At 44.1% G+C, this 19036-nt stretch overlaps 1 protein-coding gene across 2 annotated transcripts in view; it reads left to right on the forward strand.

Moving 5' to 3' along the window:
• LOC144781834 (solute carrier family 22 member 6-B-like) overlaps positions 1-19036 on the forward strand; it is a 639843-nt gene that overhangs the window by 588063 nt on the left and 32744 nt on the right. The window contains exon 10 of one of the 2 annotated variants that reach the window (XM_078660863.1): positions 17689-18404. The exons of the other annotated variant lie outside the window; for it this stretch is intronic. Coding sequence (XP_078516989.1) covers positions 17689-17809 — 121 coding nt within the window. The 3' untranslated portion in view covers positions 17810-18404. Of the gene's footprint in view, positions 1-17688; positions 18405-19036 lie in introns of those variants that run through there. 2 annotated transcript variants of the gene reach the window in all.

Below are 19036 nucleotides of genomic sequence, written 5' to 3' on the forward strand. Positions count from 1 at the left end.
ACATGATGAGAAGGTGTGTCCTGCGCACATCAAAGGATAGAGAACGAAGGAGAGAGAGAGAAGAAGAGAGGGGGAGGGAGAGGGAGAGAGAGAGAAAAAGAGAGGGTGAGAGAGAGAAGAAGAGAGGGTGAGAGAGAAGAAGAGAGGGTGAGATAGAGAGAAAAAGAGAGGGTGAGAGACAGAGAGAGAGAAGAAGAGAGGCTGAGAGAGAGAGAAGAAGAGAGGGCGGGGGAGAGAGAGAAGAAGAGAGGGTGAGAGAGAGAGAGAAGAAGAGAGGGTGAGAGAGAGAGAGGGAGAAGAAGAGAGGGAGAGAGAGAGAGAGAGTGCCGCCCCTGTGCAGCCAGGCCACACTGCTCACTTGCTGCCACCGGTGTGTCTCCAACAACTTGGTATGTATAGCAGTACACCAGGTCACACATCAGAGTCAGAGCCGTCATCTGAAACAGAGTCCAGATACATGACAGGCACAGTACACACACTTGCACAAGACAATGTCGCCCCCCCACCTATGCACACCCAGGCAGAGGAACCCCAGTCCCTCCCACCGCCCATCAGAGCATGCCCGCCCATGCACACCCGGGCCTCACTGCTCACCTTATGCTACCGGCGTGTGGACATCAGATCCCACCACGTGCCGCTGCAAGCCACAAGCCCATGGCCCACGGACATGGCACCCTCCACACCATGCAGTCATGCTGTGCAGCCCACCAGGTCTCACGTCTGGTGCTGAGTCTTGATTACACCATGGCATGGGACATACCAGGGCATCTGGCAACATCGCAGCCTGCACAGCTGCTCAGCCCAATGGGTGCCACTAACTCTGTGATCCTGGAAGTGAGGCCACGTGGCGGTAGGTCAGCGCAGCCAGCTGGCTCGGCCTGCACTGTGGTCAAGCAAGGCACACAAATCCTGAGCAGTCCAGACCGCCGGGATGGGCATCATCTCAGGCTGCACACCCGCTCAGCAGCTGATGGTGCCAAAGACTCAGTGCACCTGAAGTCACCGTCCCATGGCGGGGTGCCTGTGCTGTCCGCAATGCAGCTTGTGCCACAAACTCTGTTCAACCCCAGTCAGGCCACGTGATGGTAGGCCCGTGCCGGCCTCAAGGCCTCGAGTCCGTCATACAGTCACCCCCCGCAGAGGGGTATGTGACATCGTCTGCCCCTTATATTTGCAGGGTCACATGGCCTGTGAATCCTGTGTGGGATGGCTGTGGTGTGTGTGCAAGCCTGCCCTCATGGAGTGACTGTGACATGCTGACAACTAGACCAGTGATGGGCACACCACCAGCGAGTATCCCTGCGATGGGTACCAATGAGGCCCCCAGCCAGAGTCCATCCGGGTATGACAAGTTTTGCGGAAGAGGAGGGGTGCAGTCCACAGTCTGGTCGCCGTGTCGTTGGTCATCAAACAGGATGTGAGTCCATGTCGTAGTCCAAGGTGAGTGCATTTGTGTGATTTGGGGGTCAATGGAAGGTCATGAGGCCATGTGCGGAACCAAGCAGAAACAGGCCAGGTGGCGGAATGAATGCTACTGAGTCCTCCTGATCACAGACACATCCACGTCCTCGGATGTGTGCTCTGCCCCACCTGGGAGTGTTGCAGTACCGGCTGCGGCACTGTGTGCCACTGGCACATCAGGGGCCGGAGGTAGATTGTCGGCCGCACTGTGTGCCACTGACACATCAGGTGCTGGAGTGGATAGGGTGGCCGCACTGGGAGAAAGAGACACACCAGGGGGCAGAGATGTGGATGGTGTGGGGGCAGCAGCATGCATCATCGCCACACCTTGTGGCACCAATGCCATGATGTGGATCTGCAGGGCATGGTAGATCCCAGCTACATTCCACTGATGTGCAGCGGTGGCTGACATCCTTTCTGCCTCCATCCTCACCATGACCTCCATGAGCCTCCGTATGTGTGCCAGCTCACGGCTGGTATCGCTGGAGCCACTCTAAGTGGACAGGTGTTCGTCTCTCCAAGTCATGACTCCAGCGATGTCAGTCAGGGCTTGTTGGAGACCATGGAGCAGGCCTACACACCCAAGGATGGGGTCAAGTTTGGTTGCCATTATGCCGAAGCCCAACGGCACCTGCTCTGCGGTCTCCTCTGGCACTCCAGCGCACGGCGCTGGAAGGACATGTGTTGTTCCTGGGGGTCTTGGGGGCGTGCCAGGGCTGTGGGTGCCTCCTGCTGGGTGCTTTGGGTAGTGGGTGGGGTCTCATTGATGTAGCTGGCCTGCCCTGATCATGGAGGTGAGTGGCGGATGAGGTCAATGATGTCTTGGGTGTCGATGCTGGTGTTGTCCTCCTCATCATTAGTGCAGAGTGGCTGGGACTGCTCTGCAGGAGGTGTTGACGGTGCCCCTGAGATGTGAAGGGGATATGGTGTATTCAAATGTGTCCACATGTATGTAGCCGCATGGTACATGTTGACATTCAGACAGCATGGCATTGTACATTGTGACAGTCTGTAGATCTGGGCGAGGACCCAGAGTCATTGTGGGTGTGCACTGTGCTCTGCTTAAATTTGCAAATGTGCCATTGTGGCCATCTCCACCCGTCCCCCCAGTACCTGGTGGTCACTCCCCCTTTTGCGGTTGTGTTGTGTCCTGTTGAGCAGTGTCCTATCCCCCGACTCTTGCCACAGTCTCCACACTGATGAATTTCGACACCAGCTCCTCCATGTCAGCCAGCTCGAACTGTGGTGCTGGGCCCCCACCTCCAGTCTGCATTGCTGCCTTCTGTTTGGCGGAGAGTTTGTACGTTGGTCCTCTGCTTGATGTAATTCCATCGTCTCTTGACCTCGCCCATTGTCCTCTTGTGCTCACCGATGGCATTCACCTTGTCCACGATGTTCGGCCAGATTCCATTTTTTGTGCCCAATGACACATTGGAGGTGACGAACAGTTGTTGATGGTGGTCCATCGCAAAACACACACTATATAAATAAGGGTCTAAGGGCAAGTTTAATGACTCTGAACTGGACACATGCCCCTAACATTAAACTGACTACAACGAAAGGTATCCAGGAGTCACACCCATATTTTTCTACTTTTAGACTCACCACCATACGACCGGTAAATTAAATTGCGAATTAAATACCATGTGTATATAAACACCATTAAGCCACTCATACGTTTAACATACAACCAAGGTAGCATTCAGAGACCCTGTCCGAACACCTACGGGAAAAGAATTACCCCACTAAGATCATCCGTCAATCTAACAAGAGGGCGTCAAACAACAACAGGGACGCACTGTTGGATATTGCTATCCCTAAAGAGAAAACCAAAAGGATGACATTTGTGAATACTTTTCACACAAAATCTAACCAGGTTCGCAAAATTATAACTAAGCACTGGTCTATTTTGAATATAAGTGGAGATACTTTACCCCCCCCCCCTCTTTGCCTTTAAGAGAGGACCCAACATAAGAGATCAATTGGTCCATACTAGACCAAAAAGCAAATTACCCAGACAAGTTGGAACCCTGTGGGATCTACCGCCCGTACAAGGACACCACCCTTGCGGAAATTGCTCAGCATGTCCCCAGACATCAAAATCAACTATGGTAGACATAGGAACCATGCGCCCATGGCAACAGCGCAAATCCACCAATTGTAATAGTGAAAATACCATATACTTGATCACCTGTCCATGCCCTAAAAGATATGTTGGCATGACAACTCGGAAAACAAAAATTAGGATTGGTGAACATAAAAGCACTGTCCGATGCCGCAAACAGGCGACACGTCTAACAGCTCACTTCCTAGAAAAGGGACATGGCCCCAACGACTTCACATGGACAATACTGGAACAACCTAATATACCAGACCACTGTCCAGACATAGGCAAATTTCTGTTTAAAATCGAACAGAAGTGGGTCTACAAGTTGAACAGTGACAAGGAGGGTCTTAATGAACCCATACCTTGGATGTCACTATAATATACAATGGTTCTGACTGTGGCTATATGGGAGCCTTTTCCATGAATGTGTGTATATAATATGCTATATGGGAGCCTTTTTCCATGAATGTGTGCATACAATATGCTCCTGTAGTGTACATTCCTATATCACACCTTGCATGGAATATTCCTGAATGTCTACACCGTTTTACCATCTATGATACATTGCAAAAAACCACCTAGACAATGGTATCTATATGAGTTGTTTGCTTTAATTCAAAGAATAGGTCTCTTTGCTATATAGAAAGAATATGCCCTGAATGATTAAACAACAAAACGGACGAAAAATCAAAGCGCTCGACTTCCTTTCCGTTAATATGAAGAAAGGAAACTACTTTTCCCAGAAACCAGCGCACGTTGTACCTTTGTTGAAAGACCCGCCTTTCCTTCCGTTCGGTGCCTCCCCAGAATAGCCCAGAGGGACGCCAGGAGACACCGACGGAGAGGTAAGCGGGCATAAGGCTCTATCGCTGTTAACAATGCTGGCCTCTGTATTAAGCGGCTTGCATTTGGTGCCACGTTAAACAGAGTAATTTTGCGAGTGACATCCCACGGCTTTCCTAACATCAAACGCCCGGGCTGTTTACTTGAAAACGCCGACACTGAGGTCACTGGGTCACATGCCTTGATACTTTACACAGTGATTTCTTGTAGTTAAGACATAACTTCACGGCTTCCTAACATCAGATGTCCGGGCTGTTTATTTGACAACGCCGACAATGAGGTTACTATGTTCGTCTGTGTGTATGGCGGCGACTATTCATCCTTTGATATTGACCACTCGTAACAACCTTTACACTGTGATTTCTTTTAGTTAAGATATAAGTCTTGAAAAGAAACTAACTTGATATCTACGAGCCTTTTACTCACTATATCAGTAAGGCCTCTGGATAAGTCGATTCATCCATACGTTCACTATTTTTTTTTTAAAATACGTAAATATGTAGATATAACTTTATATGAAAAATAACAAAGGGATCGTTTTCCAAGCATTTGAAACCTAAGAATAATGAATGCTCATTTTGCCTTGATACGAATTGGTTGAGTGTTTCTATGATTGTATTTTGCTAAACAGAGCGGTGCTCCTTATTTACCTGAGCTGCAGCCAGGTGAGGTGAGGCGCCATCCCCACAGAAACTGGGTGAGTGATATCATGTCAATCAAATTGTATGTACATGACCACAAGAATATCGCTACTAATGGGTGCATTCTGTAACAAATATGCGTGTTTTTCTCTTTTTTCTTTCCTTGTTCATATGACTATTTTAGATTGTGGTGGAGAATCAACACCTGACAAACAGGTGATATTTTTCCTTTTATTTCTTTATCACTAAGTTATGCAAGCAGTAGCAACACCGAGGTCCTGATGAATGCATAGGATTTATTCCATTTATATGCAGAAACATGTCGACCACTTGCTGAGTAGATATTATGTTAAATCTACCTTTCACTATTCACTTGTTTTTAGATTTAGGGGTCTGAGAGAAAACAATAAAATATTCATTCTACTCAGTTCCACCTAATTTTACTCACTACACCCCTTTTTTCACTTGCACTGCTTTTGCTCAGTTGTCAATATCACACCAACACCATACTGATACCACCCAGTAAAACAACTAACATCAGTCTTCTTACTCACACAGTCCTCACTTTCCAACTAGTGTGACTGGTTTCATGCTTACTCCTGGGTAAGGAGAACCCAAATGATGTGATAGTGGTGGTACAGAACGGCAACTGATGGTGGTCCATCACCTCCGTGACTATGATCCTGTTTGCCTGCAGACTGAACTTCGTGTTCCTCTTCTTCTTGTCTTTGCCCTTCCCTGTCCCCGAGGTCCCAGGCTGGTCGTCCGGGGTGCTTGTGGGGTTGCGCTGGTCCTCTGCGCCTGCACCGGCTACCTCCATGGTGCTTGAGTGTGGTCCGTTTGTGTTTGGGTGTTTTTTCTACTTTTATGGTGATTTTTCCCACCTTCCAGGCATGTGTTGCAGGCCTGGCGCTGCTTATCGCTGATTTCCTCATCGCGCTTTGGCCCATCGCAGGTTTTTTGGTGTTGTGGTTTGTCCTTTTGACTCCATCGAGGTAGTTGTATCACGGACATTGTCCGCAGTTTCGGCAGACTATAGCATGCTACTGCTTCATTGTGAATTCCATGTTGCCACTGGGTTATTTTCCCGCGATATGCTGCAATGTTGAAAGTTGCGTTACACTACTCTTGCATTAGTTATCACACGTTCTTGTGAATATACCCCTGTGTAAACAGTCTGTTACATTATGTACATATTAATGCTATGTTGCTTTAATCTTCTTCATCTCATGTTTCTTTCCCTCCTGCATGCGCTCTGTTATCTTTTATCACTCATTCCATGTTTCATTTAGAATTACTGTTGCGCCTGTGGTCTGCAGCTGGAAAGTTCTACTGCTGTGCTGTTAACAATAAATACAAAAATGTTTTCAGTGATAATTTAGGAAACCTTAAAGATTTCTCACATAAGATCATTTTAAAGGAAGATGCCCGTCCAGTGAAGCAGAAACTCAGGGTTGTGTCCATCAATGTGAGGGAAGAACTGAGAGATATTTTAAAAGATCTTACAAAAGAAGGTCAAATTGAGGAAATTGAGTCTTCAGAGTGGGTTTCACCCATAGTTTTAGTACGTGTAGATTTAAGAACTTTGAACAAAAATATTGTCATGGATTGTCACCCTCTGCCAAATATCAATGAAGTGGTATCTTACTTTTGAATCTTTATTTCGACCAATTAGATCATAAAAGATAAACATTCATTATAACAACAAAGTATTTACAGTACACAGTAAGAGTTAAAAGTTGGTCTTAGATAAATAATCAAGTTATAGTTTGTTAAGTAAAATTGATAACACGTGTTTAAAAGTCTAGATTCAGCTTAATAATGCGAGAACGTGCATGCCACATTGCATTTAGGAATTTTGCCATTGCAAAGACAATTTGTGGAGAGGAATCAGTCTTCAAGGTTCTATATGCCGGTAAAAATTTTCTGAAGCCCATATTTTTGAGAAGGGGAATCAGCCAATATTTCCTGATTTTTCGATAGGATTGACAAAAGAGTACCACATGTATGTAGTTTTCTCGATGGTAGTCACACCCGGGCAACGTTCTGTAGTCGTAGGCGAGGACCATGAGCTCGTGAATGACCTTAGTGGGAGGGTTCCGTATCTCCACTGCATGAAGAGTTTCCTCGCAAGCGGTGGGTACATTCCGTCCAAAACGCACTCGAAGGAGTATAAATCTTTGTTTTGGATAAATAGATTGGTCAAAGAACCCACCCGCGTGCTGTTCACGGCAGCAGACAGTTTTGAGTTATAGTAAACCTTTGAGAGTTCTTGCCGTGTAATCCTATTGCATGCGTTTATCGGGTTGTTCCATAATTCTGGTAAGCCAAGTGACATAAATGATCTTTATATAGGATAACCAAGGAATGGAGTTAGCTTTTGGTGTGTTTAGAAACTCCTGGAGCTCAGTCCTGTATTTAACAAGATCAATGCTGCTCCATATTCTTCGCCAGAATGTTAATGGCTTGAGTCCCAATTCGTCCTCAATTGGCCTAATGTTCAAATCCAATCTCAGGGGCAGCAGGGGCGTATTTGCGGGAAGGGCTGCCAACTGCCTGATGAATTTGTTTTCAGTAAGCAACAGTTTGTGGGCGGTGGTGTGGCCCCAAAGTTCGCCCCCATATGTAACTGCCCCCCAGGCCTGTGCTTTATAAATTTGGATGATTGGACTCAGTGGGCGGTATGTGGAGTTCTTAACCATCCTTGATATCCCTCCCACTAGCTGCACCAATTTTGAATTACATTTGGTTATGTGTGTGTCCCAGGTCATTTTCTCGTTAATGGTTACCCCAAGTACTCAAAGGTATTGACTCTCTCCAGGCGAACCGAGCCAAGCAGGGGATTTGGTCTTGTTGATTGACAGGGATTTAGGACCATGTTTTTTGTTTTTTGGGCGTTAATCTCAAGTCCCCTTTCTGTACAGAAATCAAGAAATCCATTTAATATCCTTTGGATCCCCGTGGGGGATTTAGGTAGCAGCAGGGTGTCATCCGCAAACATTATAGCGGGCACCCTGCTGCCATCCAACTTGGGGGCATCACTATCTGGAATCCTTGTCAGGTGTGCAATCACCCCGTTGACAAAGAGGCAGAACAGGGTCGGTGCAAGAACGCAACCCTGTCTAACCCCTCTGTCAACGGGGAATCTGTCTGTGAGGTCCCCATTCCTTCCACACCTGACAAGAGCAAAGTTGTTCTGGTGGAGTTTAATTAAGATGGATAGAATTTCTGCCGGGACACCCATCTCTGCCAAGACTCTCCATAATTTTGGTCTAGGGACCAAGTCGAAGGCAGCTCTTAGGTCCACAAACACAGTGTACAAGCTGCTCCTCTCAACTAATGTGGTCTTCCAATAGATGAGGTTAAGACGAAATATTTGGTCTGTTGTTGATATCCCTGTTCTAAAACCTGCCTGATATGGGCTCAGAATAGCATGCTCCTCTAGCCAACTCTGGAGCCGATCTAATATTAACCTCCCAAAAAGTTTCTGGGACACGTCTATGAGGCTGATGGGCCTATAGTTAGCTGGGAGTAGAGGGGAGCCCTTTTTAAATATGGGGACCACCTCCGCTCCCAACCAAGTACAGGGCACATCCATGCCCCTCAGAACAGCATTAAATAGTACCAGTAGATAGGGGGTCCATACCTCCGGCTCCTGTTTGAACAGGTCACCAGGCAGACCATCCAAACCAGGGGCTTTGCCCGATGGTAGGCCTGTGATCACGGCTCTAACCTCCTTTTCTGTGAAGAGCTCCCCTCTTGGTTGAATTTGAACTGGAGGGGATAAATAGCCTCTGGCCCCATTTTCCTCTGTATAGAGTGATTGGAAATGTTCTTGCCAAGCACTTGGGGCAATGTTTGGTTCTATTGCAGGAGCTAGATCTTCACACCCCCTATTTACTATACGCCAGAATTTCCGGGAATCCTTTAAAGCTAGGGAAGTTGAAAGTTCCTCCCACTTGTTCTGGTCCCATTCCATCTTGGTGCTCTTGACCATTTTCTTATATGCCCCTCTTCTGGACTGTATCTCTGTCCGAGTTTTACCCTCTTTGATAGCAGAGAGAAGGTCCCCCTTTAACTTGCGACAACTTGCATTATACCATGTGGGACGGTGATAGCCAGGTCCTCTGTTATTGGACTTAGAAGAGAGAACTATAGCTAAATTCCTAGTTAATTCCTCGTGTAGGGAGGGCATTATTGTATATGTTTCCCAAGTGGATGATTCCCAATTAAGACAGCCAACTTTTTCTAATATTGGGATTGCTCTTGTATAGAGTAATGATAGTTTTTCCCTATTGGTAGCCAGTTTTTCCCATCTAATCCTCTTCCTATTGTTCTCAAGGCGCAGGCTTGGGTTTGGGTTTAACGCCCCAAGTGCATGGTCCCTCCCCTGCTGTCTCGGGTTCACATAGTCAAGTTCCAGGGCGTTGTGATCACTATCAGTTCTTGGTAGCACTCTGAAGTCGACTATATGGTGCCAAGAGGACAATTGAACTAAAACATAATCTATTCTTGCCTCCCTTCCTTTCTTGTTAAAAGTATGTTTGCTAGGATTATCAGATTTAGTTCGACCATTGCACGCCCTAATTCCTTGTTTAAGGGTTAGGGCAGTAATCTGTAATGCAAGTGCGGTCCATGCTCTAGGCGGTGGAGCTACCGTTGGAGGGACTCGCCATCTTGCATCCTCTTCGAATGAGGAACCGTCTAGGAGGCCTGTAAGAGGCTCAAAGTGTGAATTAAAATCCCCTCCTATGACGAATGGAATCCCTATTGGTAAATCATTTAGGAAATCTGAAAGTTCCTCGATGGTGGTCGATTCTCTTGCTACGTTTATTGGTCTAGAATAGATATTTATCAAGACCAGTCTACGAGAATTCGACCAATCGAGCTGCACGGCTAGGATATCTTCTGAGGTCAGTGGGAGTCGCATAGCTTTGCATCCCAGGTGAGTTGCCACCTATATGCAAGGCCACCAGAGGGGCGGCCTCTACCCCCCATTTGGCTGGAATGTAGAATGATGCAAAACCTTGCGGGTGGAGGTCTTCCCTCACCCAGGTTTCTTGAAGGAGACATATATCTTTTGAATCGATAAATGGTAACCATCCAAGATGGTCCCACTTGTTTCCCAAGCCTGCCACATTCCATGAAAGTATTTTCAGGAAGTGCGACTTGTCATTTGCTGTTATTAATGGAGGGGGAGCTTGATCAATTGCCGGTGGCATGGGTTTTGATGGTATGTTCACGTCCATTCTAGGTTCTATTCTCTCCCTATAGTTATCAAGATGATCAGTATTAACCATTTTAGGGTCTCTTGTATGAGTCTCTTCTCTTAGCTGACTGATCTTAACTATTCTCTGTTGCGTGGTGCTAAATATGGTGGACCTATCCGAGCCCTCTCTATAACAGGGGAAAAACTCCTTGTCATGAGGGCTCACCTGTCAATCCACCATTTCCAACGCACTGTATCTGTTAGATGTTGGGAAGTAAGTTGGATGTTGGAATTTGGGGCGATATTCTCTTCTATTTCTTTCCCCCCAGACGCCTCCCCTCCCATAATACGTTTCCCAACCCACCTCCTCCAAGATCGGTGTGGGGAACAGCTGATGTTGGGTTCTATGGTAATTGGGGTTTATTCTCCCAGAGTGATCCCACTCGTCACCCCTCCCAAAAGGAATGCTTCAACTCTCCACATCCCCTTCAAACGTCAATGGTGGGTAGAAGAAGGAAAGGGGTAGTGACTTAGAGGTTTCCTGGTCATCCGAGTGCCATCCACAAATCAAGGTGACAGCCCTGGGGTCTCTAAAATTTGTCAACACACAATCCCCCTGGATGGTTTTCTTGGAGTTGCCTATCCATGGGACTCTTCTAACCATCAGGACATCACCAGTTATGCCCCGTGGTAGAGGTCTATACATGGATAGCCAGCAGATCACCTTATTCTTCAGGGAAGCTGTTGTTTCCCTGAAGGTGGATTTAAGCTCTGGTACCCCTGCTAGAATTACTGTATAGGGGGTAGCCTCTGGGGGAAGGTGGACCGGTCTGGGTTTTCTGGTGTTCCCAGATGTCTTGCCTGCTGGTGAGGTTTGAAAGTGTGAGTCGGTGGGAGCTTGTTTATTATCCTTATTGACTTTGTTATTAGCCTGATGAGGTGGATGTAATGATTGAAGCGTTACGGTTGTACTGGAGTTTTGTTCCTTCGTCTGGGGTAAGGAGGGCGTGATTATTGGGGGAGTTAGTTTCGCCTTTTGCGCCAGAGGAGCAGCCCTATTCTCTTTCCTGGCGTTTATTGGTGGTTCCCTTTTGTTCTTAGTCTCTGTAGCCCCTTTACCACCCCCATTATCCACTTTTAAGCTATCAGCTAGTTGAACTGTCGATTTTTCTATAGTTACAAGCCTAGCTTCCATTTTAATTAGACGTGCTTCGAGAGGACTTAATAGGGATCTAATGAGAGTACCTATGTCTCCTAAGGTAATATCCTCGCTAGAGGAATTAATAGAATAAATAGAATGCTCTGTAGTCTCTCTAATCAAAACATCCGGGGCTGTTATCTCTATTACCTCAGAAGACCTAGTCTGTGCAGTGGGTGTGGCAGATCTAATGGCTTCGGGATGGGATTTAGTTTAGGAGTTTTGTCTTTTTTTTCCCTTCTTTTTTGGTATTGGGTTTCCTTTTAGGGATTGCCCCCTCCCTTGCCCCTGCAGTGAATTATTGGCTGTCTCATTGTCAATATTTACCTGTGCAACTAAGGGTATAGTAGTTTGTGGACTCGGCTGTGAATGTGTCATTGGGAGGTGCAACATGCTCATATCCGCAATTTCACTGAGGTCCTTTGTGATGCTAAGTGATATTGAATTTAATGTATCCGGTTTCACTAGAGAGTTAGCAGCACCCGGTGTCTCAGTGTCAGGATCAGTATTGGGAGTGGGTGATATATTCGGGTCTCCATGCACGGGGGACTTAGCGTGTGCCAGTTGGCCCATGGAGGAGCTCCGTGCCCAATCCAGTTCTAGTGAAATACGCCTTTCTAGCACCGTAATTTCATCTATCAGTTGAAAGCCCGCCTTTGCAAAATAATTTTCAAGCGTACCTTTAGCGGCTCCTACTGCCGCTGAGTTGCTTTTACTGCGGGTTTCCCTTGTGGTCATCCTGTGGCAGTATGTCAATCAGTCTTTAGAAGGCGGGAAGTCAAAAACACGAAGATGCCAGATTAGGGGGGTAGCCCGGTCCCGGTCTCTCCCGTCCTCGAACGGCCTCAAACGGCCCGCCCTTTGCCCGGGCTTCACTCCGCGCTTCGACCCGCGCGCGACCCGCGTACGCGGGAAATAGGCTGTTTATGTACGTGTGTAATGAGGGCGTGTCAACAGGGAGAGCGGGCCAGGTGGTGATTATCGGCCTCGCAGGGACTCCTGGAAGTTTGAGTCCCTGCCTTCACGCTCGCAGCCCTGGACTCCTCACAAGCCCCCACGGAGTAAATATGTGAAGCGGGACCCGCGGAGCGGGTCCGGCAAACTGTAGCGTTCTGCACAACGCTCTTCCCAGCAGTAGAAAACACTGTCCACAGCTCCGCTTTTTGGCAAGCACAAGCACACAAGAAGCAACCCACTGGAGCCAAGGGACGATGAGGGTTATATCCAGTCAGTGAATTGTGGGCGTGTCAACAGGGAGAGCGGGCCAGGTGGTGATTATCGGCCTCGCAGGGACTCCTGGAAGTTCGAGTCCCTGCCTTCACGCTCGCAGCCCTGGACTCCTCACAAGCCCCCACGGAGTAAGTAGGTGAAGCGGGACCTGCGGAGCGGGTCCGGCGAACTGTAGCGTTCTGCACAACGCTCTTCCCAGCAGTAGAAAACACTGTCCACAGCTCCGCTTTTAGGCAAGCACAAGCACACAAGAAGCAAGTGGTATCTATGCTGGAGGGTGCTAATATTTTTGAACATTGGATTTAAAATCTGCTTACCACCAGATTTGTTTGATGGATGATTAAAAAAATGCGACTGCTTTCATCACTCCCCAAGGTTTGTATCGTTATACTAGAATGCCTTTTGGTTTGGCTTCGGCCGCATCTGTGTTTCAAAGAGTAATGTTTAAAAGTTTCAGGGACATTGAAAAATTCGTCAGATGTTTTCAAGACGATATAATTCTGAAGCTTATAATTCTGAAGCTTATAAAGCGCATGGTTACACTTACCAGTGTGTCCCCGCGCTGAATAAACCGCTGAGGAACCCATCCTGGCCTGTTCCTGTGAGGCGCCCAACTCCTGGGCACCCCCTGGTGAAGCCAGGCATCCTTAGCGATTAGGGCCAGTGTGGAGACTAAGCAAGCTATTGCCCAGAGTTGCAGCGTGGGACCCCATGATTAGAGTAGGCACCGTGCCGAGAATTATCGGGTCCGCGGACATTTGAGCTCAAGACCCTGCCGCGACGGGAATTGAACCCTGGTCCCGGGCCAGACCTCTGCATCAGGGTCTGCCGCTCTAATCAGTGAGCCACACTCCTCCACATCCATATCTTAATATTTTCAAAGAATGAACATACTAAACATTTGAATGAAGTTTGTAGACGATTGGAGAAACATGGTCTTACATTTAAAACTCATAAATGTAAACTTTTTAAGAAATCAGTGGAATATTTGGGACACACACTTTCAGGTGACAGGGTTATTCCAAAAAGATCCAACGTTGATGCCATTTTTAACGCACCAGCTCTGATTAACAAGGAATAACTACTGAGTTTTGCTGGTATGTGTGAATATTATAGCAAATTTGTAGAAAATGTTGCTAGTAAAAGGGAACCATTAAAATTTCTGTAAGGAAAAATTTAAACTTTGATTGGTCTATTAGTCAACAAAAATCTTTTGAAGCTATCAAACAAGATATAGTGAGTGCTCCCACTTTGAAACCTTTTTGTTTAAAAAAAGAATGTGTAATTACTGTTGATGCCAGTCTTTACGGTATTGGTGGAGTACTTCCACACAGAAATGGGAAAGAAGAATGGCATGTAGCTTTTGCATCTAGGGCACTTAATGAGCCAGAACAGACGTATGCAGTAATAGAAAGAGAATTACTGGCATGCGTTTGGGCCATAGAACATTCTACTGCTAGGATTGCCAGACTAGCCTCTAGGCTTCAGGATAATAATTATAAAACTGAATATGTTCCAGGGAACCAAAATTTAACAGCTGATTTTTTATCAAGGTTGCCATCTGCTAACAATGGAGTGAATGTGGTTAAATAATCTGATTTTATCCTTAGCATCAGTGACATTATATTTTTGCAATTTAATGAAATCAGTGAGAGTATGTGGGAAGAGTGTGTGCCCAAGGACAATGATTGGGTCGAAATTAAAAAATATTTCATGGAAGGATGGCCCAAGAAAAATCAGATCAGACCAGATTTATTTCCCTTTTTAAAGTCGCTGAAGAACTTGAGTTTGAAGGAGAGTTACTGTTTAAAGATAATAAATGTATTCCCCCTAATGGAATGCAAGATGTTATTCTTAAAATAGCTCACAAAACACACCCTGATATATCATCTATGAAACGTTTAATTAGGATTTTTTTCTGGTGGCCTGGAATGGACAGATTCATTGACCGTATTGTGAGAGAATGTGAATTTTGTGCCTCTAATAATAAAATGTTGAGTGTCCACATTCCACCCTTGAGGATGGTTGAATGGCCCAAAGAACAGTGGCAAAAACTGGCCTTTGATAATTCTGGCCCATTTAATATGTTACCTGAAAATTGTTGCTTTGCGTTAGTTTAGTAGACTATCATTCAAAATGGCCGGAGGTCAAATTTGTGTCTAAGGTTACCACATGCGTAGTTATACATTTTTTAAGAGAAATCTTTGCACGTGAATGGTGTCCATCTTGCTTAGTTACAGACAATGGTGTACAATTTACACCCTCAGAAATGAAATCATTTATGAGTGAATGCGGAATTAAACATATATTTACATCATTGTATGGACCACATGAAAATGGTCAAGTAGAACGATTTAACCATGTCTTGAAAATTTGTATTGCTGAAGCTGTCAAACAAGGGAGTAGTTGATTGAATATTGTAAGGGAAAAAATGTGGTTGTATCGCATAAGTCCTCATACTATGACTGAGGTCAGTCCATTCAAATTGTTAAAAGGAAGGGAACCAGCTTCTAAAATTTGTCACTGGTGGATCAGAGAAAAGTGTAAAAAAAGATTGTTTGAGCAGTGAGTGTATAAAAGATACTGCTTTTAGGAATGAAAACAAACAAATCAAAACTCAAACGTTGTTTGACAAAAAGTGGAATACTAAAGTGCCTTCTTTCAAAATTGGTGACTGGGTTAGGATTTTGAAACCTTGTATCAATAGCAAAGGTGCTAACAAATTTGGTGAAGCTATTCAAAGTAAGAAAGTATTTATAAACTCTGTGGCAACTCAGGATGGCAAGATATGGAACATTAGAAGGGTTGCCAAGTGTCCCCAAAAGTTGTTCCATAGTACATGTTCTAGTTCTGCTGATAATTCTGTTTATAACCACAAAGATAGTACAGATTCTTTTGTTGCTTCCAACAATATACTCGAAGATGATTCTGTTTCTTCAAGAGTTGAGAGGTCTTGTCGCTCTAGACAATGTCCAACAAAGTTTATTGATTATGTTAACACTTCCTCCTCTTTGTCTTTTTCTCCAAATAAGGGTGTGTGTTACATTCTGTACATATTAATGCTATGTTGCTTTAATCATCTTCATCTCATGTTTCTTTCCCTCCTGCATGTGCTCTGTTATCTTTTATCACGCATTTCATGTTCCATTTAGAATTACTGTTGTGTCACCAGCTGGACTGCAGTTGCGTCTGTGGTCTGCAGCTGGAAAGTTGTACTGCTGTACTGTTAACAATAAATCTTATTAAAAGGATCTCTCTCTTACGGATTTTAATACAGGCTCACTCTAGAAGTCGGCCAACAATTAATAAACAACTATTTCCTTTAGCCTACATACAAGGGGAATTAATTTACACTACTAAACAAAGAACTATTAAGCAATGAAAAGGAGCACAATTGAACCAGCAGGCAGCATCAGCCTTGATCATTTGCAACAATACAAACATCTCCTGGGGGCTTCCACTGAAGCACATTAATTGATACAGTGAAACAAACAAAACCATGGGAAAGATCGCATTTTCATCTAGTTTATGAAAAAGGGAAAACAGAGAGAGAGATAACTCATTCACGCATTGCAAGTTTTAAAATATGTGTTTCTTTAGCTGTCAGTGCAGCCAGAACAAAGTCTCTGTAAATTAGTTTTTCAGCCTACTTATGCTGATGAAAACTCACAAACAAACAATGATCTTTAATAATAGATCTGCTCTAACAAACGTAACATGCGAGCTATCTCCATTTGTTGCCAGAAAAGTCTCACAATTATTCAAAGCATGTGATATCACAAGCACACTTTTTGTAAGTATGTTCAAATCAGCTTTCTGGGGGAACCTTGGATGACAGATTGTAACTGAAATGATGTGTAGACCAGGAATGTTCAGCTGATATCATATTTATAGAACTAAAACCCAATTATTTAGAAGCATTCGGTAGAAAACGGTCTGTCTTTGTAGCATATTTTAGAACACTTCATCAACTTACCTATCTGGAATGTTCAAGCCTATTCTAAAATATGTTCATTGTAACGTAGAGCTAGATTTGTTGCATTTTCCGTATTATCCGGTAAGCACCGCAGCATGTGTTTCAACAACTGTAAGCTGTTTTTGCAGTAATTAAACAAACATTAATGTGGACCACGTTCGTCATTCTAGAGATATACCAGTCAAATGTAAAGGATTTTTTTGTCATTGGTTATTACTTGATTGATATTTGCCAAATCATAGTACAGCCAACATTTTTAGTTCTTAACGTACATACACAATTTCTTTGTTAAATGTTTTACTGTAGATATATTTTTCCTGCAAGTAGGTTTGGGTGTGGCTGGCTTTAAAAGAAATTATACCCATTAAAGCAGTTCAGATGGATTATAATGATGCTCTTCTCTATACCATATTTGGTGAAATAAAAAGAATAAAAACTCTCAACCATGGGAATAAAATGCAGCAGTGATCCTCAACAGCATCACTGAAAGATTGAATACCGTGCAATGAACGTAAAACCCTCTACAAAAATAGAAGAGACACCAGCAAGACGTTGTCTCATAATCCTCAACAAAATTAAATAGCACATGGCAAACACGTTTAACTCTCACCAAAAGTAGAGCATATTTTATATAGTATGCACTCACTTCCCTCAACCATAGAAATTCAAAAAGCCTAGCTTGATAAATGTTCATCTAGAAATATACAAAGAAGTCGTGACATGCTTCAACCACCATAAAAACGCAAATACCAGAAAATCTATCTAGGAAAATAATCTCAGCAATTGGAATCTCAAAATGTGAACTAATTCTATGACAAAGACTTCAACAGGCAATTTATAGCAGTGACATTTAGGCAATTGGGTGGGCTTTGCTGTCGTCAATAAATGGTGACTTGCATGAATGTATGAGATGGTGAGATGGTAATATGGCCATTTTTAAAATAAAATTTAGACATGTGGAAAAACTGTATTTATTTACATTTGAGATAATTTCTGCTCTCTCATTTCTCCAATTTTGTTTAGAGCAATGCAAAAGAATGAACATCCTGAAAGAGGGGCACAAAGCACTTACGAAAGTGATTATTTAAGTCCTTCCACCGAAGACAATTGCCCCACGAAAACAATGCTGGTTGATCCATTGTAAGAAACATTGCAAGCTGTTCCTCACAGAGGCATCGGGAAAATGGGGACAATTAAAAGAGCAAACATCTACCATCCTCATGTTTTACATTTTTATCAGTAATAAGTCATGGAAAAAGAAATACCAACCTGATCTAATAAATATTAGTTTCACACAGGATGAACAAACACAGTATACTAAATCATTACACTTTTAAATCCCAACTGTTCTACTTTTTCTATGATGTTTTTTGCTACTGCTATATATGTTCATCTTACGTTACACACCAAAGGCACCTGCTGTCCACAGGCAAATTATATTATTTATTTGACATATAAACATCACCTTACAATAGATAGGTTGTGAGCATCGGAGGTGCCAACGTGCATGCACAATTCAATTTTTGCCAGGTCTTGGTGACTCTTCTCCTTTCACTGTGATTATTGATTGTTTCTGGTAAGGAGTTGCAAAATCTTGAATCACAGACACAAAAAAGCAGAGTTAGCCAAAATCAGTATGCAGATATGTCAGACATGTTTCTCATTTTATTGCAACCTCCAGTTACATGGGAACATAGATATTTAATGGCCTACCAAAGGAAATGAGAATAATTCCAAAAACCATGCATAAAGACTAGAAAGTGTAGGGCTGGCACTACCAAGCATTTCTCATTGTCAACTGATTCTTCAATACCTTTGTATAATTGTACTTTCAAGCTGTCGTTTAAATCTGTTACTCCTGGTTCATTTACATACCTATTTGCCTACTCTCTTCCATCCTATTTTACTCACTGCTCTTCCTTGCTTGACACACCATCTTTCATGTTGGAGCTCATAGAAGCAGCACTCAGTGATTTTTTATGGATCTGTCATTGATCCAGCTGCTCAAACGGAAATACCAAAGTACGGACTTCCTACAATGTACCTGTAGACCCTATTTGCTCACAGTTAGGCACCTTCGCCCTAGTTGATTCTTTGTTCTATTCGTTGACCTAACCTTATGAGGATCCATAATTATGGTCATACAATGGATACATGTTAATGCACTGACGAAGACCCATTCATTGTTGCAATTTTTTAATACTCACAATGTACTTTATCCTTAACTGATGTCAACCACTTGGTTGTTAGTTTTCAAATATGTGCTTTACCTATTTATGTCACTGCAAAAATTGAGCGGTGCAATTACTGCTCTAAGCACTGAGTGATTTTTCATTCAACTGTTGCTTTTCACAAGTATTCATTGTTTCAC

This window comes from Lissotriton helveticus, chromosome 9 (genome assembly GCF_964261635.1).
Source record: "Lissotriton helveticus chromosome 9, aLisHel1.1, whole genome shotgun sequence".
In the NCBI taxonomy this organism is placed as follows: domain Eukaryota; kingdom Metazoa; phylum Chordata; class Amphibia; order Caudata; family Salamandridae; genus Lissotriton; species Lissotriton helveticus.